The 26,609-nt window shown below is 33.0% G+C and overlaps 2 protein-coding genes across 2 annotated transcripts; both read left to right on the top strand.

The window, feature by feature from the left end:
- Positions 1-235: 235 nt before the first annotated feature.
- On the top strand, positions 236-1,651 carry LOC131856474 (uncharacterized protein At4g15970-like). The gene is made up of 3 exons (XM_059208260.1): positions 236-439; positions 572-991; positions 1,104-1,651. Exons 1-3 carry the CDS (start codon positions 236-238, stop codon positions 1,596-1,598), a joined length of 1,119 nt encoding a protein of 372 aa, XP_059064243.1. The 3' UTR covers positions 1,599-1,651.
- A 9,818-nt stretch (positions 1,652-11,469) lies between these two features.
- On the top strand, positions 11,470-13,138 carry LOC131073445 (uncharacterized protein At4g15970). Its single transcript, XM_058009880.2, has 3 exons — positions 11,470-11,896; positions 12,098-12,478; positions 12,591-13,138. The coding sequence occupies exons 1-3, from the start codon at positions 11,723-11,725 to the stop codon at positions 13,083-13,085; spliced, it is 1,050 nt and encodes a 349-aa protein (XP_057865863.2). The 5' UTR covers positions 11,470-11,722; the 3' UTR covers positions 13,086-13,138.
- The last annotated feature ends 13,471 nt before the right edge of the window (positions 13,139-26,609 follow it).

The raw sequence follows: 26,609 nt of genomic DNA, 5'->3' as shown, positions 1-26,609 counted from the left end.
CTCTTTCGAGGCAGCGGCCTTGATGGACCTACCATTTGTAGTTTCCTTATCCTCTCCTCTTAACTCTTCTCTGTTCTCCTATGGTGGAGAGTGGAGAGTGGAAACCAGGTTAATATTTCTCTGCAACTTCGTGCAACCTACTGTCTTATGTGCCTCAAAAATATTAATTTAACACAGAGAACCGCTTTCCAGGATACAAATAGGGGGAATTGAGTAAATCTCTGTACAGGCCAGCATGAAAGGGGTTAATCAGAGGGTCGTGAGGACGGTGACTGCATTTCTGGCTTGTATAATAGTGGTGGGAGTTGTGTACTTTTCTATTGATAGAAGACTCCAGGCTTTCTTCACTCCGATTGTCATCAGCTCTTTCCGTTCAGAGATGGACGATTATGCAACAGATCCAGATATTATAAGATATTCTCACCTTTTTAAATCATCAGTAACTGCAATAGGTATAACTGACCTTTTTAACAGACTTTTGTCATTCATTCATTCATTACAATTCTCGCTTACTGTCATTGTATTTACACCTATTTGCCTAAAAACCGTACTCAAAAACGCTGTGATTTAGAGCCCTGTGCTAATTTACAGTTTCCTCTGTTTCTCGCAGCCTCCTTATAATTCATCAGATGTTACCGACGAGCTAAAAGTAAGCCTTTCAAAAGCGGCGAACCAGGAGAAAACCGTTATAATCACGACTCTGAATGCAGCGTGGGCGCAGAACAATAGCATGGTGGATTTATTCCTGAAAAGTTTCCACATCGGTAACGGAACCGAGGCGTTGTTGAAAAATTTGTTGATTGTTGCCGTAGATGAGAAGGCGCTCAATCGCTGCCGGGAAATTCATCCGCATTGTTATCTGATGAAAACAGAGGGAGTCGATTTCTCGGGAGAAAAGCTTTACATGACTCGAGATTATTTGAAAATGATGTGGAGAAGGCTTCGTTTCTTCGGAGAAGTGTTGGAGCGAGGATATAACTTCGTTTTCTCGGTAAGTTAGGTTTTCATATTCGTCGAGGGCTTGGAGAAAATTGTACAGTAAATTTATATCATATTTCCTGATTTTTCATCAGAATTATTCAGATTATATTATTATTATCCAGGATGCTGATATTATGTGGTTTCGAGATCCCTTTACTAAATTCTCATCCAAGGCAGACTTCCAAATAGCATCAGATCGTTATAGAAGGAAAGCAACTAATCTCTCCAATAAGCCCAACGCAGGATTCATGTATGTTCACTCCAATGAAAAGACAGTTGATTTTTTCAACTTTTGGTATCGATCCAAGAAAGTTTATCCCCGTAAAAATGAGCAACAAGTGTTGAAGATACTGAAATGGAAAGAGTTCAGACGCAGGCGACTTAAATTCGAATTCCTTGACACTAAATATTTTGGCGGCTACTGTGAAAGAACGAAAGATGTGAACTTTGTTTGTACCATGCATGCCAACTGTTGCAAAGGCTTGAAGGCCAAGGTTATTGATTTGAGAAATACTCTTTCCGACTGGGAGAAATATAAGCAACAAGAAAAGCTAGGTAAAGGCAAGGATGTGCTGTGGACATCTCCAGACGCATGTCAGCATTCCTGGCGCCGATGAAGACTGTTGTAATATTATCATTATCATTCAATTTTCTGTACAATTGGGGAAAATTCTGAACAATTCATGAGTAAATTAGCTTGAAATCTGCTGTAGACGTCAGCACGTTTAGGTGGTTTTGTGGGATTCTCGTGAAAGCGTCCATAGTTATTTTTGTTAATTTCCGTTTTCACATTTTTGAAAATCAAATTAACTACCACTTACCAGATTTAAATACTTGTTTGCATCCAATTTAGACTTTTCATCAGAAATCATTTAGAGCAAGACCAACAAGAGACACATTGTGTCATGTTTCTGTTCATGGTGTGATGTTTTGGGTTAGTACAAAGTTTTAGTGGGAGGACAATTGAGGAATCAATATGGTATGGCAGTCTTACTATAGCATTTTGTGTCTTTGTATTGACTTAGCCTTTCCAATTCATTTAAAGATATTGATTTAATTTGACTTTTTAGAAATGTATATTTATGCAAGCTGTTAACAAATTATTAGAACTAGGAATATGTGATAACTCTTAACAATAAATGTTTAGTGAAAGTAATTCAACCATATAAGAATAAGGCATGTGCATATGAATACTATCATATTTCTTGTTAAGTTAATACTAAAGGGTAAAAAAGAGTACTTAAACCGTATTGAACCAATTTGTAAATACAAAACAATAGTAAACACAAGGGAAATGCCTATCAAATTATCCAACTATCTCTAAGAAATTTGTTTGAAGCTCTTGCATTCACGAGGTATAAAAGATTTAGAAAGGGAGGAGAATTGAAAGAGTCAATAAACTTATTGAAGGAGATGCATTCAATAACCATTTTCGGCCTCCTAAGGCCCTCCCATTACTTGATAATTAGAGTCTTGCATCTCCGTGGTCATATTGAACCTTGTTATTCAAATTTTTAGCATTATTTTCACTATCCCACTTTGCAAGTGGGTCTAATATACTGGACTCGAGTATGAAACACAACCCTTTAGATCATTTCTAGCTTACTCGGGGTTCTTAGAGGCTTTGGAATATTCACCTTCTGAATTTTGGGAACATTCACCTAATAAAGCAACACCCCAATCTTTTAGTATTAGATTGTTTTTAAAATAAAATAAATGTATATTTATTGAACACAAATAATGTTTTGTTATTAACCAAAAAATATATTATATTTATTATTTAAATTCTTAATAAGATAATAATTATAAATTAAATTGATTCTAATAACTTCTAATTATAAAAGAAAATTTAATTAAAGTAGATTTTAAAGTTAAATCAAAATTAAAAAAGAGGATAAATTAAACACAAAGTCAATATATGAAAATCTAAAAATTAATAATAAATAATAAGATTGTTTTTTATAAGATAAGAAGGGAGAGGGCCCTAATCCCTTACATCAAAAGAAAGATCAAGACGGAAAAGAAACCAAAAACTAAAAGATTAGTGAGGGGCACCCAACACTGAGACCAACCTGATCAGAGAGGATAAATGACCCAAAGAAAGCAACAACAAAAGAAAATAGCTAACAGAGAACTAACCACAATTAACACAACAAGCACCCAATCAACATCCAATCCATCTATCAATTCTAATAGACTAGAAGCAATAACGTCTTCCTCCAGCACCTACCTTGTTTTCCATTATATTGACCCCACTTCATTTCAAATTATTTTATCTAGATTTTGATGGACGAAATCTTTTGTCCAATGGCTCTAGGTTTGAATCTTAAGGCCCTCATTAGCAATATAGTCAGCAACATAGTTTCCTTCTTGAAATATATACTAAACTTTGAGTTGTAAAAGATCCTTAAGAATTTTCAGACATTCTCTCATTGGGGATTTGATCTCCCATGGGCCTATAATTTATTCTTTCAATATATCAAATATCAGCTTTAAATCTCCTTCCACCACAACCCTGGTAAAACCCAAATCTTTAGCAAGATTTATACCCTCCAAAGTAGCAGTGGCTTCAACAAACTTGTTAGACTTTATTCCTAAGAACTTAGCAGTGCATTTAATAAGTCTCCCTTTATGTTCTTTGAGAACAACACCCGCACTAGCTTGTCCAGGATTATTCTTGGCGCACCTGTCAAAATTACATTTTATCCAATCTTGATCAAGGGGGCTCCAAAGAGTTTCATTCTACTTATCTTCTTCTACCAGTTAATATTGGTCATATCTTGAGTAAGGCCCCAAATTTGTTTAATCCTTATTTCTTGCAGAGTAGGCATGCCTTTAAAGGGCCCAAAGGATACAACATTGATATTTTCAATTATTTGATTCTTAATAATCTATTGTGAGTATTTATGGTTATAAGTATTGTATCTCTTCGAGTTTTTATATTGCAATATTCATGGCATATTTAGAGTTTGTATCTTTGGAGTTTGGAGATATTATGCTTAAGTTTTTTTTATAATGGTTGGTATCTTTGGGTCTGATTGACCTTGCCTCATTCCAGGAATCTTTGTATATGCATTAGCTAATCAAGTATGGAAAAGGAAGCATGTTGAGATGTTGCAGAGGCTGACGTGAGTGTCTTATTTATGTTGGATATCGTGTTGGTCTTTGGCTGATCAACTATTTTGTGTTTATATCCTTCGGTATATGTGTGTGTGTGTGTAGTTCCATGTATTATGAGACAATGAAAAAAAGGGGAAAGAGAATAAGAGAGTGAGGGTGTTAAGGAAGTATATGCAAAAGAGACATAGCAGTGGAGATAGCCGAGAAGCAAAGTGTGAAGTGTGAGTTGTGGACAATGAAGGAACATAGTGTTGCAATGGTTTAGCAGTTGTTTACTAGACTGATCTTTAACCAAATCTTCTATAGGGTTTGCGAATTATGATTTGAGCTTAATCTTGGAATTGACCTCATGCATTTGGAGATGCAATCCTTTTCAATTCAATATTTTATGTTCTTATAAACACTCCAACAATGTGTCATCTTTTGTATCTTTGCAGTGAGCATTCTAGCAGTGAGTCATTTTTGTAATTGAGTCATTTTTGTAATCTGACAGTGATCCACCCCTTTTATAAACTCTATATAACTAGTTATATTCTCTTGAGAGATAACACTCTTCATGGTTTTTCCCATGTGGTTTTTCCATTTATAAAATTTGGTGTTGTCTCGTGACTCTCTTTATTCATGTTTATTTTACATTTTTTGTTTATATTTGTTAAGCATGATTAATGAAGTTTGATATCTCTGTGGAAGATTAAATTTTAGGAAAATTTTTATATCTATGGGAATATTGATTCACCCACCCTCCTCTAGGTATTCCAGTCCTTTCAACCTAATCAACAATTAGGATCAGATCTTTGGTCCCTTGCTTGAAAGCCTAACCGCTTGAGGGAGACTCGTGTTGGTTGAATAATGGCACCTATGTGCATGACCAAAGATTTTCAACTGGATGAATATTTGAAGAAAACTCTTGAAGATTTGGAAAGTGTTGAATTAGAGAATGAATAATTGAAAGAGAATGTGAAAATAGAAAATGAACATGTGCAAAAGCTGAGAGAGATAATCCAAAAAATCAAGTTGAGGCATAAAGAGGTTAACAATCAGTTGAAGTAGGCAAATGAGACTATTAGATATCTGAATGAGGAGAACAATAAGGTACAACAATCCCTAAAAGAAACAATAAAGAAGAAGTCAGAAGAATGTGAAAAGCTAGAGCAAGTAAATAATCCGAAGGCAAAAAATAAAGTCCTTGACAACGGTAAGCTCTTGTAAGTATTGATCAGCATGCAACAAGGTCATTTGGAGAAGACCGGACTTGGTTTTCATTCCGGTATGAGTTTGGAATATATTGATAAAGAGAAAAACAAAGAAGTCAAAGTTGAAATGGAGAAGAAGTAAAAAGGTCAAAGGAAATCTCAGAATCAGAAATCTAATGCAAGAAGACCACCACTTCAACAACCTAATGCTCAAAGATATCCATCATTTAATGGCTATTGTTTTCAATGCAATAATTTTGGACATAAGGTAGTAAATTGTAGAAGTATTCAGTGTTATAGTTGAGAGAGGTTTGGTCATAAAGCAAATCATTGTAGAAGTCATGTTGTGAGTCATAATCTTAATCCCATTGAAACAAACAAGGTGAGTTAAAACTTTCATGGACACTGTTATACTTGCAATGGTTATGGAAATAATGCTAATCAATGTAGATATAGATCACATCCGATAAGATCTGAAAGGAAGGTAACATTTGAAAGGAAGGAACCAATTCTTGGCACTGGATTCTTCCTTTTCAGATTTGATAGTGAGGTGCAAGCAATGGTATCAAGGATGAAATTATTAAGGTGGATTTGGACGGGTGGGGTGTGGATCCTACTAGTAGTGGTGGTGGCTCGGGGATTGCAATGTGAGCTAGCCACACGTTCTGATTTTAGCTCGGGGATGGTCATGGATTTTTGCTTCTTTTTTTTGTTCTAATTTGTGCTCTATTTGGTTTATAGTTCGTCGGACCATTTTTGTTTTGGTAATCTGTGTTTCGTTTCTCAATAGAACCCTCTATAATTGGTCAAAAAAAAATTACAATTTATTCTTTACATTTAGTGGATTTATATATCTATTAACATGTAGACCTCACCTATGCAAGAAAACAATATGGATATCAGTCATGCATTGGAAGAAGATACTTCTTGGTTTTAGCAGGTTTTTCTTCTTTAATGGATACTCTTCCTATCCCCATTCTACCCTTGTCTCTGTATCTCACCCCGCTACTAGGAAATTAACTCCCTTCACTATTGGTCTCCATCTTTCCTATCTAAGCATTCTACGAAAGCGACTGCACAAATGTTGAATTAGCTTGTGGTGATAAGTTTATGAAGGTCATTCAACCAATGGATATTCTTTTTGAGTATGATTGAGATAACAGTTGCTTGGATATTTTTCCTAGGTCATTGGATTAGTCAGTCTAGATACTATATACTGTTCAATTCTTTTGGGAAGTAAAAAAAATCAGAATTCTGGGATTTAAAAAAAAATAGTAAAATTTCTATAACTACAGTATATGTTTTTGGAAATGGTGTACCCATTGTAGAATTTTCAGGTTTGATTGCCAATTCCAACCAGCACTTGAATAAAAATAAGCTTGTTCATATGGTCCATGTTAGGAATAATATTCTCATGAGATCCATGTGCATCAATAGGACTTATGTTAGGGCATTCCTACTTTTCTTCAAGGGATACGTGAGAGGCATATTGTGCAAAACAGTAGAACTGGTATTGCCATGAAAAGATCGACAAATATGTAGTACTAGTTAAAAATCTAAGAAGAGCCACATATATAAATGGGTTTAGCGTAATGAACTTGCAGATTTTCCTCTTGTTGATGTTACCACAACCTTTCCAACGATCGTTGTCCTTTTCCTCACCTCCTTTCCTGCAAATTCACAGCCAATCCAGTGAAATCAATTGCAGAGTCAAGAATATATAGGTAATCTTCAGATAGGTAAGCTTAATAACTGATTGCACTCATTCAAATGTAAATGCAATCTTTAAATCATAATGACTTAAAATTTATAGTGTAACAAACCTCGTAGATTTTCCCGTTGCCGATGACTGAATTGTAAATGATAACAACCTTGAATGGCACAGAAGAATTTGTTATGGCATCCAAACTGCAAACAATTCTATCTATTCTAAAGCCAAGCTGAAATTGCGTGTTAGACAATTTTCTCAAAGATTTCAAATCTCTTTTCTCAAATACATGCAACTATTACAATATAATATATTTGAATCTTCCTCCAAAACTATTTGTTCCTACCTTCATGGTGCATTTACCGTGGATGCTCCTTGATTTTCTATTTTTAGATCCACCATTTACTTGAGTAAATGCTCACCTTTCTATCCTGGGAAGGTGACCAGCCAATCTAGCCATTGCAGGAAGACGTTTGAATTCAGCTCCGCTACCACCTCATTAAGAATTCGTAATTCTTGCAACAACCAAGTCATGAACACCTTAATATTTATTTAATAGTATTTTTTTGTTTTGGTGCAAGAAGGGAGGCGTTAAAATTGCATGTGAGGGTGCATTAAGGGAGGCGTTACAATTGCAATAACCACGATGTTGCCTCTACCCTGCCACCAATACCAACTATCATACAAGGTTTCGAAAGACATGCATCCAAACATCAATTTTTTCTTAGAAGTGCTTTTTTTTTATGGACAAGCTGGATACCATTGTAGATCGCACAAAGTTTTACACAAGATTACACTATATCAACATGTCTATGTATCAAATAATTCATTTCAGAATCAACTAAATGGGAAATGACATGGGTATACCATTAAAACTAGTATACTTATATTAAAAAAATATATGTAAAATTTGCCGAGTGATATCATAAATAAAAAAAGAGAAAATGTTTGAATAAATCAGTCTTTATTGAATTTCAAGAATAAATTTTAGTAGAGGTTAGACCGTCTTCATATACTAAACTTAGAATTTTCTAATACGTTCACCTTTTCTTTACAATATTATTTTCTCACTAATTGAATTAAGTAATTAAACATTACTCTTCCTTCTATATGCTTATGTTGGTGGCTTCCTTTATATCTAATGCGTACTAAAGGGTTTTCTTACTGGTTCTTTCCCTTCAGTGCTTTTTGAACTAGACACGTGTTTTTTGAACTAGACACTATAAAAAACTTTTAAAAATTAATATAGTTGAATAGTTCTATCCACTTTTATTAAAAAAAATAAAAATAACTAGACATTACATATATTTTCATCATAATAATCATTTATCCATGCCTTTAAAGCGTTACTTTTAATTTATCTTTCTCAATTTGCATATCACTACAAGAAGATTTATAACTTGTATAAGGCTTGTTGATGCAGGAGCATCAGACCATGGAAGAAAACATCATTCTTGAATAGCCAAAATAACAAAGAAAATAAAAGTGAAAAAGTCTCTAAAGCATGCATGAAGGTTGATAGTTGGTTTGAGTGCAAAATTAAAAAAGAAGCAAATGAAAAATGAAGGGACACATAGCACATATATTTATTTTCAAATGTGTAGATTTGATTTACTGTAGACAAGTTGCATAGGAAGAGGAATCAAAGGAAACTATTGGTCTTAATTAATAGCAAAACAATCATAGAGTGTTGTGTTTGGCGCAGTGGAAGAGGAGATAAGGGGAAAGCACTGAAGGGAATGGAGAGGGAAAAATAGTTATACAAAGAGAAGAAATTAAGAGGAACATATCATGGAGGACAAAGAAAAATGTGCAGCATGAAAAGAGAAGTGTATGTAGCAAGAGGAGAGATTGAATGTGGCACAAAGAAAGACAATTGTAGATTTTAGTGGCTAAAAAAGTGTTGGGCAAGAGGATAGAAACCTGCATGATAAAAGAAGAGAGAATGAAACAGAGAGGTTTTATAATGTTAAAGAATTACATAAGTAAAAAGAACAGTGTGTCGTGCGACATAAGAAAATTGCGAGAACAAAAAGAAGTACAAAGCCCAATGGAGATCGAGACAATCATGCATAAATGCTTTTGGAACTTTCTACTTGCCAACCTCCTCTTGATTGCATGCCTAGTAACATGTATTATGCATCCATCCATTTGGACTTTCTCTAATTGGAATCTAAACCGATAAATAAATTACCCGTATCCCTTAAAAATATTAAACATTCTATTTCTTTAAAAATGTATAATATCTGTCGATTAAGGTTAAGCGTACTCAGATTCAAGGGATTTGGTGAGGGGTTTGCCATTTCTCAAACTAACCATCAACAATGCATCTTAAGAAAGCATTGAAGCATACAACAATGTTAGATCTTCAAATGAAGCGGGAAGAACAGTGATGCCACTTGATGTTGAGAGAAACAATGAGGCTAAAGCTTCTTGCATTGTATTGGGTCTGCAATAATGTCACAAGGTTTCATTGACAAATCATACTCTAAAATGGAATCCTTGATCTTCATTACCACCACCCAAAATAGAAGTTTAGAGCATGATAGTTTGAAATCATTCTTTGGAGAGCAAGATGTTGTGTAAGTCTTTCATTTATTTTCTTTTCCAGCATTGTTTTCATGAGGCCAAAACTACTCATAGAAATCTGCTTGATTCTCCACAACAAGACATCGACAATTGTATACAAAACCAGATTTTAAAGAAAAATAACTTTATGAAAACTTCAATTTCGTGGTCTGGGACCACAAACGGCACTTCTCCTATTATACTTAGCAATTTTTAACAACTGTAAAGCAACCATTATTCTAAAGCTCTTATCTGAATTTTTATGATCTACAAGAAAACAATGAAATCTCAAAAATCTATATTTAGAAAAACACTTTTTCTTTAAATTGCAATACAATATAACTTTCCCCTGTAAAAGCACATCCTTGCTCAAAATATTAGCAGAGAGCTTAAAAAAATTCTCCTTACATTTGTCTCCACCAAGCAGATGATGGAAATAATTCTAGCATCCAAAGAGTCGATTAAATGATTGTTAAAATGTCGATTCTTACCATTATCAAATAGTGTCCCAAGCTCTGTTTGGGAATATTGTCCCCATTCTCCACTACGTGAGTGAGTGCCAATCCTTGAAGACAATCCTTCTTCTTCTAACAACTCTTGTCCTAAATCTCAAAAGTCTAAATCAACACCTATTGATGGTCAAGAACAATTAGCAACTACAATCTTTTGGAGATTAAAGTATGGGAAGAATGTTCACAATCTTGGTGCACTTACCCTTTACTTTTCAACTAAAAATGATGTGTTTTTAACAAATTTTACAAAACAAAAACGCAATATCAAGCATGTTGTCCATCAAGTTTGCACATATTTCAATGCAAAGTTAAATGAAATATCGCAATAATGTTAATCTCTCTTTTTTTGACAAATTTTAGAAAAATAACACAATGTCAAGCATGTTGACAATCAAGTTTGTGTTAAAGTGGATCAGACATGTAGGAAATTTTAATTTTGGTAATATAGTTCTTATTCACAAAGGTTAACTGTTGTATGTGCAAGAAATTGTTTATTGTATGTTATTTCAACAATTTTGGATGCTCTTGTTATCGTATTAATTTTACCTTTCACTTCCACGACTGCCACCTTTTGTTGTTGTCGACGTGTCACCTTTTGTTGTTGTCGACGTGCTATCTATCACTGCATTGCCCCACTTCATTGACAACATATAATTATTTATATACAATCAGTGATCCAGAGAGGAGTCGAGACTCCTTGTGGAACTGACATGATTCCTCAAGGTTTCATGACTCCTATGTGGAGCACGTCGGCACATATTACAAAAGAAGTACCCACGATAATCTCATCAGGTCTAACATAACAAATAATCAGTCAACCAAACCGATGTGATAACATCCAATAAATCGATAATTTGTAAACTGAAATAATATAATTAATATTATGAATAATGAGTAACAAAAGTTTATTACTAATTATTCATAATGTTGATTATAATATTAATCATAATATTCAACTGATCAGTCTATATGTGATAAAAATAATAAGTGGAGATATACGGATAAATACAAGACAAATGTCTAAGACCGTAAGGCTAATTAGACATTTGGTTTATCCGATCGATCTATCTATTTCAACACTCCCTCTTAGCAGGGGAGGATAATCTTCTATCCTACAACACCTTATTATTATCACAGTAGATTCATCTAGAAGATTTATGGCATATCCACATATATCAAGATTTATGACATATCCACATATATCATGTCACATGATCTCCATCATGAATCTTTTAATTTAATATCCACCATTATAACTTGTCCACGGATATCCACTCAATCCTTTCCCCTATAAACCACATAAACTAAACCTTTTTGTGTCTTTTTTTGTGGTGGAAATTTATAGTGAAAACAAACCAAAGCGATAAAGGGAAAATACAAAATCCTTGTAATCCGTCATTTCTAACTCTTTCGAGGCAGCGGCCTTGATGGACCTACCATTTGTAGTTTCCTTATCCTCTCCTCTTAACTCTTCTCTGTTCTCCTATGGTGGAGAGTGGAGAGTGGAAACCAGGTTAATATTTCTCTGCAACTTCGTGCAACCTACTGTCTTATGTGCCTCAAAAATATTAATTTAACACAGAGAACCGCTTTCCAGGATACAAATAGGGGGAATTGAGTAAATCTCTGTACAGGCCAGCATGAAAGGGGTTAATCAGAGGGTCGTGAGGACGGTGACTGCATTTCTGGCTTGTATAATAGTGGTGGGAGTTGTGTACTTTTCTATTGATAGAAGACTCCAGGCTTTCTTCACTCCGATTCTCATCAGCTCTTTCCGTTCAGAGATGGACGATTATGCAACAGATCCAGATATTGTAAGATATTCTCACCTTTTTAAATCATCAGTAACTGCAATAGGTATAACTGACCTTTTTAACAGACTTTTGTCATTCATTCATTCATTACAATTCTCGCTTACTGTCATTGTATTTACACCTATTTGCCTAAAAACCGTACTCAAAAACGCTGTGATTTAGAGCCCTGCGCTAATTTACAGTTTCCTCTGTTTCTCGCAGCCTCCTTATAATTCATCAGATGTTACCGACGAGCTAAAAGTAAGCCTTTCAAAAGCGGCGAACCAGGAGAAAACCGTTATAATCACGACTCTGAATGCAGCGTGGGCGCAGAACAATAGCATGGTGGATTTATTCCTGAAAAGTTTCCACATCGGTAACGGAACCGAGGCGTTGTTGAAAAATTTGTTGATTGTTGCCGTAGATGAGAAGGCGCTCAATCGCTGCCGGGAAATTCATCCGCATTGTTATCTGATGAAAACAGAGGGAGTCGATTTCTCGGGAGAAAAGCTTTACATGACTCGAGATTATTTGAAAATGATGTGGAGAAGGCTTCGTTTCTTCGGAGAAGTGTTGGAGCGAGGATATAACTTCGTTTTCTCGGTAAGTTAGGTTTTCATATTCGTCGAGGGCTTGGAGAAAATTGTACAGTAAATTTATATCATATTTCCTGATTTTTCATCAGAATTATTCAGATTATATTATTATTATCCAGGATGCTGATATTATGTGGTTTCGAGATCCCTTTACTAAATTCTCATCCAAGGCAGACTTCCAAATAGCATCAGATCGTTATAGAAGGAAAGCAACTAATCTCTCCAATAAGCCCAACGCAGGATTCATGTATGTTCACTCCAATGAAAAGACAGTTGATTTTTTCAACTTTTGGTATCGATCCAAGAAAGTTTATCCCCGTAAAAATGAGCAACAAGTGTTGAAGATACTGAAATGGAAAGAGTTCAGACGCAGGCGACTTAAATTCGAATTCCTTGACACTAAATATTTTGGCGGCTACTGTGAAAGAACGAAAGATGTGAACTTTGTTTGTACCATGCATGCCAACTGTTGCAAAGGCTTGAAGGCCAAGGTTATTGATTTGAGAAATACTCTTTCCGACTGGGAGAAATATAAGCAACAAGAAAAGCTAGGTAAAGGCAAGGATGTGCTGTGGACATCTCCAGACGCATGTCAGCATTCCTGGCGCCGATGAAGACTGTTGTAATATTATCATTATCATTCAATTTTCTGTACAATTGGGGAAAATTCTGAACAATTCATGAGTAAATTAGCTTGAAATCTGCTGTAGACGTCAGCACGTTTAGGTGGTTTTGTGGGATTCTCGTGAAAGCGTCCATAGTTATTTTTGTTAATTTCCATTTTCACATTTTTGAAAATCAAATTAACTACCACTTACCAGATTTAAATACTTGTTTGCATCCAATTTAGACTTTTCATCAGAAATCATTTAGAGCAAGACCAACAAGAGACACATTGTGTCATGTTTCTGTTCATGGTGTGATGTTTTGGGTTAGTACAAAGTTTTAGTGGGAGGACAATTGAGGAATCAATATGGTATGGCAGTCTTACTATAGCATTTTGTGTCTTTGTATTGACTTAGCCTTTCCAATTCATTTAAAGATATTGACTTAATTTGACTTTTTAGAAATGTATATTTATGCAAGCTGTTAACAAATTATTAGAACTAGGAATATGTGATAACTCTTAACAATAAATGTTTAGTGAAAGTAATTCAACCATATAAGAATAAGGCATGTGCATATGAATACTATCATATTTCTTGTTAAGTTAATACTAAAGGGTAAAAAAGAGTACTTAAACCGTATTGAACCAATTTGTAAATACAAAACAATAGTAAACACAAGGGAAATGCCTATCAAATTATCCAACTATCTCTAAGAAATTTGTTTGAAGCTCTTGCATTCACGAGGTATAAAAGATTTAGAAAGGGAGGAGAATTGAAAGAGTCAATAAACTTATTGAAGGAGATGCATTCAATAACCATTTTCGGCCTCCTAAGGCCCTCCCATTACTTGATAATTAGAGTCTTGCATCTCCGTGGTCATATTGAACCTTGTTATTCAAATTTTTAGCATTATTTTCACTATCCCACTTTGCAAGTGGGTCTAATATACTGGACTCGAGTATGAAACACAACCCTTTAGATCATTTCTAGCTTACTCGGGGTTCTTAGAGGCTTTGGAATATTCACCTTCTGAATTTTGGGAACATTCACCTAATAAAGCAACACCCCAATCTTTTAGTATTAGATTGTTTTTAAAATAAAATAAATGTATATTTATTGAACACAAATAATGTTTTGTTATTAACCAAAAAATATATTATATTTATTATTTAAATTCTTAATAAGATAATAATTATAAATTAAATTGATTCTAATAACTTCTAATTATAAAAGAAAATTTAATTAAAGTAGATTTTAAAGTTAAATCAAAATTAAAAAAGAGGATAAATTAAACACAAAGTCAATATATGAAAATCTAAAAATTAATAATAAATAATAAGATTGTTTTTTATAAGATAAGAAGGGAGAGGGCCCTAATCCCTTACATCAAAAGAAAGATCAAGACAGAAAAGAAACCAAAAACTAAAAGATTAGTGAGGGGCACCCAACACTGAGACCAACCTGATCAGAGAGGATAAATGACCCAAAGAAAGCAACAACAAAAGAAAATAGCTAACAGAGAACTAACCACAATTAACACAACAAGCACCCAATCAACATCCAATCCATCTATCAATTCTAATAGACTAGAAGCAATAACGTCTTCCTCCAGCACCTACCTTGTTTTCCATTATATTGACCCCACTTCATTTCAAATTATTTTATCTAGATTTTGATGGACGAAATCTTTTGTCCAATGGCTCTAGGTTTGAATCTTAAGGCCCTCATTAGCAATATAGTCAGCAACATGGTTTCCTTCTTGAAATATATACTAAACTTTGAGTTGTAAAAGATCCTTAAGAATTTTCAAACATTCTCTCATTGGGGATTTGATCTCCCATGGGCCTATAATTTATTCTTTCAATATATCAAATATCAGCTTTAAATCTCCTTCCACCACAACCCTGGTAAAACCCAAATCTTTAGCAAGATTTATACCCTCCAAAGTAGCAGTGGCTTCAACAAACTTGTTAGACTTTATTCCTAAGAACTTAGCAGTGCATGTTCCACATAAGTGTGTCTTCATTTTTTCTTTTTTCCTCCTCATTGCAGAGGGGATATTTTCTCCCAACACTAGATAGACCTCCAAACTCTTTGATCCCATGAACCAATTCATCAACAATTGGAAGTACATTTCTACCACTTCTTCTGATTTATTTTATTTCCACATCAGATTTGGTGTCAGTGTTATCACCCTCCTTTTCATCATTCTTGGGCTTCTTATTAGCCTTTGTGTTAATTGTCCCTTCATGCTTTTTCTTTCTTGAATATGTTACTCCTACCAGTCTATCTTTACTTGGGGAAGATGTAGGAATATCCGAGTCCTTTTCTTTTGTGTATGCTGTCGGCTTGTTGGATGCAATACCCTTGGGTTTTGCCTTTGATCTTTTCTTCTTTTGTCCTGTTTGTTCTTTAACTTTGTTTGATTTGAGTCATGTTTGTTCACTAGTACCGATGGAAGCAACGACACCAGATACTTCACCTCCATACTTTTTGTCTAGGTTATCAATCATTTTCCTTACTCTCCTTTGTATGATTAGCTCCTTAGGTTCCTATTTTATTTTGGAGCTTGCCTCCTCATAAGTTCCAAATTTCTTTTCTTTTCTATTTACCGGTTTAGATAGTAACATGTTTTCATACACTTTAGTAATGTCTACCCCAACCTCATAACCCATAGCCAAAAACAAGCAATAATGTAGTCCTTGAGCCAAACCAATAGAAATCCAACAAACCTCAAAGAAACACCCGCAATCCCACAAAACAATAAAATGTGACAAAGGAAATTCCCTTTCAACCAGAAAACAAAATACAAAGCCCACAACCAAGTTGTATTAAAATACTAATTTGCATTTGCTATAAATAATGAGGAATTACACATGAATGCTTGATCACATGATTCAAAACCAATTAATGCATGAATTATCATTTTTGAAATTTATCAAATTTAATTTTTCTATATTAATGTGGAATGAATAGAAAAATCCATTGCAAGGATTTTATTAAATGTTTTCCAAAATTCTTATCTTCTACTATTACTTATAATGTTATTTGGTCAAGTATAATTTTTATGCTTTCATTAAATGATTTTTTAATAGGTAATACAATTGAACTATTGTTTAATACAATTTTATAAACAGAAATATAATAATTATTTTTAAAATTAAATAATATGAAATTTGAAAACTAGTTAATTTGTTTACAAAATCTAATTTAAATTGATGAAATGTTAATAACAAGAGTTAATTCAATTCCTTAGGTCACCTATGTAAGAAGAACAATTCAAAAATAGCAATCGTTCAAAAAAAAATTGAAAAAACTTGTAAAATACTTGTTTAGGTGTATAGATCAATTGAACATCATACCTCAAATAAGATAAATTATGACATGTAATTTAATGTTTAATTATTTTTAATTATTAACAAGCACTCATTAACTGTTTTCCTTATAATCCTTGCACCCTCTTCTAATACAAATGTTAGTTATTAATAAAAAACACATGAATACCCTATAGTGAAAATACATTTCCAAAAAATATTTACAAATGATTTACAAATATGTAAAATAGGCATTGCCGTGCGAAAGAGCATTGATAGGTTGAGGAGGAAAATTAGTCTTTTACCACAAAAGCAAAGGCGTAGAAAACAAACAACAATAAGGGGTGATTTTCATTTGTTAAGCAATCACATCATCGAAACTTCAGATGGAACCTGTCCAGTCTACAACCTTCCCTCATTGCATTAATAGATGAGAGAAAATTAGAGAAAATCGGCATTGTAACACATTAAAGTAAAATAACTTAAAATACCAGTAGAGAACATAATCTATTTCTTACCAAAATACTACTCATGTATTTTATACATTCTTTGAAGAATAACTAACTTGATATGCAAATTGTGTTTCATTCTCCTAGAGAAGCTTTTGATCCTAACCTTCAATGTCCTATATTTGAAAGACAATATGTTCTATCAAATTCTTCAAAACCTGAAGAATGTTGCTTCCCAAAAATATCTAATACAAACCTAAAGAATGGATCTAAAGATATAAATGGAGGGAGGAAAATCGATCTTGAATGGGAAAATAACCAACTCTTCTATACCTTAAGATTTGTATTCCCTAGAAGAGTATTTCTAGATGCTAAGATAAGATAATTAAGAGAAATGAAATTCATACAATTGATTTCTTTAAAAAACATAAAAGTATATGTTTAACATTTCAAAATATTTGTAATTAAAATACTATAATACATTGTTGAAAGAAGTGAAGAATCTCTAAATAAACCATTTGATCAACAATACTATAATAGCAGTGCTCCGTGTGTTTCACAGAACAGCAAATGCATAGGAATTGCTAAGCAGAGAAATTGGGTAGAACAGGAGGTGCCACGTGGTGAGATATTCATGTCTTGTCTTGATTGCCATGCCCATTAACTTAGATTCCTTAATCAGTGGATTCATTCAGCACAAAAATATAATGAATTGGCCAAATTGACATTGAGGATCGAAGAAATTTCAACACCCGTCCCTATTCACCCAAACCTAATTCATTGCAAAGTCTCTTCAGGCGTGTCCTAAAACGAATTGGTCACTGACTCTGTGCATAATGTTAAACATCTATCTTAAAAGAATGAATCGGCCTCTGAATTTCGGGATAACATCATTAAACATCATAATTAGTCATTCCTGCATAGCGTTAAACATCATAATTAGTCATTCCTTACGTTTATTAGTCATCCGTCACTTCAGCATGCCGTGTAGAAATGTAAGAACTTCTTCTTCAGAAAGAAACAAGAAAGAAAGTTATGTTTATGGTCACTCAGTGGATTAATTCGGCACGTAACTGGCGAGAACCATATGATACCAGGTCATGCATAGTAATCGCTAAGCAGAGACATCGGGTAGAATAGGTCTTGTCTTGAGTGGAAAGTGATTTTGAGCATATCAAGTAATGGATTCGTCATTGACTTTGAGTAGAATCTTCAACACCCGTCCCTATTGTCCAAAACCGATTTGGCCACTGATTTTCAGGAGAACGTCCTAGAAAATGAGAGCATTGAATCTTATTGTCAATAGACGAGAGAAAATGGTAGGAAAGTCGGAATCTCAGTGGGAAAGGGTGAAGATTAAAGTAGGCGTGACTCCGACATCTTTATTGGAAGACTTGATATTTCCAGAGTCAAGGCAATGAAGTCTCTCGCACTCAAACGAAAAGCGGTGGCAATAGGAAGCTAATTAGGACGCAACCTTCTTTTGGCCTATTGGGTGAAGATTTCATTAATGTACATCAAAACAAATTATAGTTGTCAAATTTCGCGTATGAGACGTCGTACATGCACGACAATGAAAATGCAAGTGGTAAAGTGTGAAGACTACGTTAAGTATTGACAAATGCGATGACTTCAAGAATAGACAGAAAAATGGGCACCTCATCTTTTTATTTTAGATTTCATCTATTTTTAAGAAACTATTTATGATATTGTTATAAGAGTTCAATTGGGTAGTTTATTGGGTGAAATTCATTGATCCAAGTTTCGTGACTAATGGTTCACAAGAATCTATAAATGATTCACTTATCAAGAAACTACTTTCCAGAAAAAAATATTTCACACAAAAAAAAATGGGAGAAATGTTGTGGAAAAAGGGAGGAAATTGTAATCTCAATCGACTTTTATTTTGTGGGCAGTGGAATAGCTCAGTTTCGTTAAATCCCCGAATAATTTAATCACTAAAACTATTTTGTATTACCCAGAACATGTTAATATGGATTTTACAAATTCTTCTTCAGCTCAAAGTGAAGTATGTGTACATATATCTAAGTCTTCTGAGTAATAGAACCATTTAGTTCAGCGCTTATGAGTACATATATCTAAGTGAAGCTAAGAAGAACATCTTGTAGGTTGCATGTCATCTAGATCTTCTTATTAGAATTGAAGGTGTGGGGCATTATGCCTTTATAGGTGGGCCATGTGACAAAGGAAATGACGAACAAGTTGCATTTAAGCATTCTTCTAGAACACTTGAGAAGGTCAAAATCCCTACGTATGTCCTTAACCAAAACACAATAACCTATCTCATGTGAAAAAGGGATGATATCAATCACCATGCATTTTAAAGGGCCAATTACTTTTTACTTAAGCATGTAACCATTTTTTAATAATTGTAAATCCAGTAAAATCATGCAGGTTATGGACTATTAGTATAAAAGTTATATATTCAATCAGAATAAGGAGGAAGATGAAAATAAGGAGGAAGTAAATAGAGAATAGTCTTATTAGGTACTTCTTATTAATCAATTAAATATTTAATAATTATGTATCTTCAATTTTGTCTTGACTCAACAATGAGGAGAATGTGATAGTTTGTGTTAGCATTGTCATGTTTTAGTTTTTTCTTTCTAATAATGATGTATTAGTGTCAAGACTATTCATTTGTTTGGATGGATAATACTTACGAATGTTTAAAATCGTGCATTTTATGTTCTCTTTGTTTCCATGACTCAATGCTACACATTAAATAATATATGCTATTCTAAATTTATAATAGCATAATTTTTTATCTTTTGGCATATCACCCTAGAATAGTTTCTTTTCTATTTTGACTATATGTGAATTATTGAGAACAATAAAAAGTGCCCACTTCTAAAATATTCTAGATGTAATTTTACAAATTAAATTCCACAATGTAAGTTTTATTATTATTGTTGTTAGTCCACGATTAAGAAAATATATCATTAATTTTTGGGCACACTTAGTGGACCGATTACAAGTCAAAGTGTATCATAAATGGACCAATAAAACTATCACTTGCACCCAGTATTCCAAATAATTTGGCTTCTCCATTGGTAACTACACCTAGAAGGATAACAACATAACCTAATCCACTATCCCCTTAGAAGGTTACACAAGAAATTATAATGATTTTTTTTAACTAGAATAATATTAGCTCTTTGATTAATCCAATGCAACATCTACATGAAATCCCACTTACCTAATGCTTTCAAATGTTTTCCAAAATTCATAAGAGAAGACCCTTGTCAAATATTTTTTATGGTATAGTAGATACATTCAAAACCCATCATATAGTAAAACAAAATATTTATTTAATGTTATTAGAAGCATCTTTTAATTTTAAATCTCTTGATTGATACCAACATCTTTGATCCAACTCAATGAGCACATGGGATGAGTTGGGAAATTTTTTCTTTAATAAGTTCAATAAGAAAGGAGATAGATATTCATTACTACAATAACTAATGACAATTAAATATGGACCCTAGAAAGATATCATAAATTTTATTTCTTCATTTCAGAAGATTTAGTGAAGAATACCTAGCAATGAATCCCTATTACAAAATCACTACCAATGGGAATGGCTATTGTATTTATCTTAAAGCATTTAAGTAGACATTTCTATTATAATCTAGTTTATAGTGGGATAAGCACTCCCAAAAATATATGATTTAGTATTTAGGGTAGTGAATAGTTTGATAGATTGAGGAAATATTTCTCTTAGGCATCCTATGCTATTTTTCCATGGAATATTGATTTCCAGAAAAGAAACATTCTTCAGGTCAAACCCCTTATATCAAATCCCTCTTAGGCTTCTCCATCCATGCATATCTACCTTACTTCTCAAGTACAAAAAGCTATAGCATTGGCTCCTCAAATGAAATTGGAGATCAAGGAAATGAAAAGTATCTTGCAAATTTTGTCAAATGAAATCATTAATTTAAAGAGAAAACAAGCTTCATATTGTAGACCCAGTTATTCAAATTTTTAATGGCCATGTACATAATATCAACTAAATAGGTACCAAAACTAACAAGGAGAAGGTCCTTCTCAACAATCAAATCAAAGGGTTTTAGTATCATCTTCATTGGGAAAAAAATGCATTTTATCTATAAAGAAATTTGATGGTAATTAAATGTGTGGTCTTTTCCTTTTAGTGATGCTCATTTTAGTGATGCTCATTTATCTAGATCCTCTCCTAGAGGAAATTCATAGTAGAAGATAACATAATAGAGGTGATGAAGTGTCTATCTAGAGGCACAATAACTTATAGCTTCCATATCAACCATTGGAAGTACAAAGTTTAGTCTTATTGGCATAGATGCATGGGATGTATATAAAATAACAAGAATAAATTACCTTCAAACATGTATTGTTCTCTTGGGTTCAAAGGGAATACGTTGCCAATAGCACTACTATTAGCGATGCACCAACCAAACAGCCCACAATCCAATATTTTATTTTATGGCTTTCGTGTACCGCTGGAGGAGTGACTCTTCAGTGACCATTAAATACGAGGATTAGAAATTTGTTTATTGTGAAATCTGAGCGTTATGTTTGCTGCGAAAACTGTCCAACTTGAAATCTACGTGAAATAAGATACGCCGAATAACAACCATCCTCTATTCAACTTACTGAAGGTCTAGTCCAGGCCTATTCAACCCTGGAGGCACATTTGCATCCAATTTGTTGTTTAGGTTCACTTATATTGTCACTCGTTGCGGCCAAGATAGTTTCATGAGAAAGTACATCATTGGGATCCACATTCTTTAGGTTCACTTTAGTCCATTTATTTCCATTTATAAATAAATCAAACATGCTATCTAAGGGAATACCGCTTTGGAGTGCTCTGGCGAAGAAATAAGCTTCGACCAAATAAAGCCTTCCACTCTTGACTGGGATTGAGTAGCAATATTTATTTGTTTCCAAATTTGTAAAATACGCAAAGCTCTTATGAATGAAATCTGATGTCAATGGCTCATTAGTAATAGTACCAGACTTCCGACTTCTGGTGAAAGGGGCATGAAAAAACCAATAATATTGGATTACGTATTAACAATTCTCATCAAAACTGTTTGAATTTACAAAACAATCCTAACATATTGTTATAAAGATTAATGTGAAGATATCTTGACAAAAAATTTAATGGAGCATCCTTAATTCCTAGGTGCAATTTACATTGTCAATGATAATAATGGGCAACAATATCCATGCCATCTCATCATCGACTTTTATGACTCGAAACTATCTCACGTGGCATTAAAAGAGCTTAAAATACACTAATAAATAATGTAAAATATCTCTATATTTTGTCTCTCATACATGGGCCCACCAAATTGTATATACCATGACATCAAAGATTTTTTTTTAATCGCAATAAAATAAGTGTAGATAAACTAAAAAATAACCATTTGTATTTGGGTGTGTATAGGAAATGAATAAGATGAAAAAAAACATGGTAAATAACAAGGTCACACTCATGCAATCAATAATGATCTAGGAAAATACACAAAATGTGAACTCAAGGCATGGTAGGTGTATGTGATTAAAAGAATTCAACAATCTAAAAAAAAGACTTAGAAATGATATGATATTGAATCATTGGATTCTTCTTTTAGCAACCCTAAATTTATTTATAGAAGAAAAGGAGGGGATGGATGTTAGGAAATAAGCTTTACATTTAATGAATTAGTTGTTAAGTTAGCTAGTTAGGTGGAAAGACAATCCCATAATAGGAACATAATGACATTATAAAGATAATATTAAGTGTAGGCTAAAAATTGTAGATGAACATCCTTTGGGGATCACCATTAGGGAGGGCATAACATATCCTAGAAGATACACATTGATAACGAGTTATGAAATTAAATCCTTTAGTTGTTGCTTCCAATGAACAATATTGATTATAGTGGTCATGCTACCAATATCTTCTAGAAACCAATGTAGAAACTCCTTGATCAATTAATTGAAAGTGTGGATGGATTTAATGGATAAAGAATAATATCATTCTAGTGTTGCAATTCTAGTGTTTGCTATGAAGGAAAATGTGAGTTTAATTAATCTAAACTAGATGATAAAAATGTTGAATTTGCAAAAGTTGAAAGTACATGTCAGTGCGACCTTCTAGACAACTTTGTTAGCTCTCTTCCTATAATACAGATGTGAGTCAAGGATGAAAGTATAACATGCAAGCATCTTATATGGACATAAAATAAAGAACCATAGAAAAAATTACACTATAACATACACTACATTCTATCAATGTTCTATGAATGAAACACAACACATAAACAAAAATTCAAAGTATCGAATGGAAGTGAAACAATGGAAACACTAGGAGGAAGAAAACCAATACTTACGATAACCCATGAAATGAAGCTCCAACTCAAGCAATATCCTCACTTACTAGAACCTACACAAATAAGACCAATTATGAAATGTTGGGGATGGTTGTGGTTATAAGTTTTCTTTAGTCAAACCCCCACTTTGGTATTTCCACCTCCATGGATAATCTTGAAACACAATCATAGACAAGTAGATGGATCACACGGACATAAACAAAAGAATATTGTTATGGTACAAATGAAGATAATGCAAATTAAAATATCTCAGTGTTACATTCCTTCGAAACTAGAAGATATGGAGCTTGCCAATGTGAAGTGTAGCCACAAAATTTGATGTTGTGAATCTTCATTTTGTTCAAAAATGGTGGGTGGTAGAGTGTTCTAAACAAGAATATGCAATAAGAGAGCATTACATGTGCGAGAATGAAAAGGCAAGTGACTAAATGGTGTAATGGGTGACATTATAGTAAGGTTCATTTCCTTTCCTTACATTACGTGATTGCATAATGAACCTTATAGAAAAACTCATACAAAGTGATTAGAATGGGCCTAAGAATGTCATAACGTTCTACCATTATCTTTTAATATGAAAGTTAACTCACTTAGAACTTGATTACCTCAATGAAGCATAAAGAAAATGTCAAACATAAAATAAATTATAAACTAGTTTTATATCTCTAGAGATCCATATTATTTAATAACATACTTGATACATGGAAATTTGGTTAAAAAACATGGCATAAACCCATTCAAGTTTTATCCAAATAAGGCTCTCATAAGATGTAATATATTTAATTATATACATTAGTGAGATAAACATAACCAAACAAATGCATATTATTTATTAAATTTATGAATTTATTTTTTTGTACTTTGATTCTAAATGGCTAAGTGATTCAAGCTTCAAACTAAAAGAATATTTCATAGGTAAAATAAAGGATATGAATATATTTTCTACTTTTATATGCCAATAAGCATGATTATGTTCAATTCATAAGGAATTTACTATAACTTCAAGTACTAAAAATAATTGAAATATCCATCAAAAAAAGTCTAGGCATCCCTTGTGTTATAAAAAAGAGGAACTCTTGAGAAAAGATAGAAAAGGATTTCAAAATATTTTCAATGATTAAAAAACATACATAACACTCACAAGCAAGTTTAGTGTGAGAAATGTAATAAATTTTTTTAAAATATGATATTTTTTGATAAAAATAAATAGTTTTTACATGGACCCAGAATCAAGAGTTTTACAGAAACTGGCCATCAACCAACCAAATAGAAACAAATAGCAAAATAGGGGAACACCCTAGACCGAGCTCAAAAGAAAAAAGAAACAACAAACAACAAAAAAAAGCACAGACAAACACTCAATTAAACGAGTGCCCTAGCTCCTTGTTCTTCTGGATAGTAACCTTGTTGAATTTAAGTTGATGTCAACAATGGAAAAAAAAATTAGAGATATAATATGAATTTGTAGTTAGATTTAATGCTTAAATATTGAAAACTAATAATATACATATGTAATAGAGTACATTCATATACTTTTTTTTGTCAATATTGTGAACTAATTTCCATACAAAAAATAGAGAAAAAATATAAAAAACTGAAATATATATCATTTTCTAGGTTGAATAGGATGAATATGACACAACAAGGAACATATTTGATATCTTATCACTCAATCTCTTTGTGTACAAAAGAAATCAAAATTGATTTTGATAAATGAGAAAGAAAAATCTTGTTGAATTGAAAATTTGATAAAATTAGGAATAAAATCACTTCAATTAGGGACACCAACTTATCGAATTCATGCATTGTGAGTATATTAGCATATAATTATTGGATGTCAGATATTTCTAAGAAAATTGATTTTAGTTTCAAACTTGCACATTTGTGTATATATTTAATTATTGAAATATGTCAATGGATTCAACCCTTAATAAATTGTTAGGTAAAATATCTAATTATACCCTTGCATATGACTACCATCAGGGTGTTGATCCTACTCAAACTCCTTGAACAACCTACACATTCATGCATAACTAACAAACATAGTCATATTTTATACATGGATAACCACATTAATATATATTACTTAAAAATTGATAACAATTAAACTTATTTCAATAATTTAAAATAATTTTGGCCGAGCTTTTATCATACTCATATGATATATGCAATTTTTATCTTTCTATGTCAAAAAATTAACTAACATGACACAAAACCGATTATTATATTACTTGTTGGCAATATAGCATTATAACAAACAATGAAAGATTGTTGGCATTTCAATAAGGATATTGAGAAGGTTGTTGATGATTATGGATATAACTGATTAAGGATGTTTACTATCCTGATATTATTATTTTGTCATTGATGTCAAGAAATTGATTTTCTAATTCAATATGATGTTGCCATATCTTGTGAAGTATGATTTGAAGAGTATAAAGATGTCGGTAAAAGACACAGGAAAGAATCTGATGAATAAGGAGATGAATAAGGTATTCAATGGGCAACTAGTATCGAGTCAGACAATGATGAGATCATGATGTTTAGATTGTTTTAACATCATACATATGTTGTAAATTGTAAAGTTAATACTATACTATGTTACCAAGCAAACAACCTAGTCGGTAAACCCAAAGGAACCTAGTTGGTAAACCCTAAGGTTATCGGTATCGGTTAATGAAGGCAGAATGTCTACCGAGTGAAGTTTAGTATTTATCAAGTTGTAACCGAGTTGTAACCAAGCTATAACAGAATGCATTAAATGTTTACATGTTGTATTTAATGAAGGAAGTTGATGAGCTGGAACTGATTAAATGATTGGTATGTCATGCATGAAGTTTGTTAAGAATCTAAGGTAAAGGAAAGTCGGCATGAAGATCTACAGCTCAGATTGAACCACAATACCCTGGCACAAGTTCCAAGAAATTTATGCAAGTTCCAAGGCGGGGTAAAACATTTTCAGATCAAAAGATGCATTGAACCTGGACAAGATTGAAGATCTGATGGCTACGATTGATCATGGGAAATGTGATCAAGGAGATTAAGCAGTTACCTAATTGTTTATAAATAGGAAACTGTTGATAAACAATGTATGCGGGAAAGTGTATGCACAGGGATGCTACATATGATTACCAAGCACAGAAGCTTGAAGACCTGTTAGAATAATAGAGTATAGAAACCCAGCAGATAGACAAGATTAGTTCTATGTCTATATTGTATTGAACAAATAGGAATCTGCTTTAGCATTTTAGATGTGAAGTTATAGATAGATTTTTATTACTATTATTTTGTGAAAGTGACAGAAAATCTCTTAACCGAGTGGACTTAACAGTCTTATCTGTAAAACCCTCTAGCAAGGTGACATTCTGATTGAGTGTTTGAAATCCTTTA

Source organism: Cryptomeria japonica, chromosome 7, assembly GCF_030272615.1.
Source record: "Cryptomeria japonica chromosome 7, Sugi_1.0, whole genome shotgun sequence".
Classification (NCBI taxonomy): Eukaryota; Viridiplantae; Streptophyta; class Pinopsida; order Cupressales; family Cupressaceae; genus Cryptomeria; species Cryptomeria japonica.
Note: the sequence above shows the minus strand (reverse complement) of the source record. Positions and strands in the feature narration are given on the sequence as shown.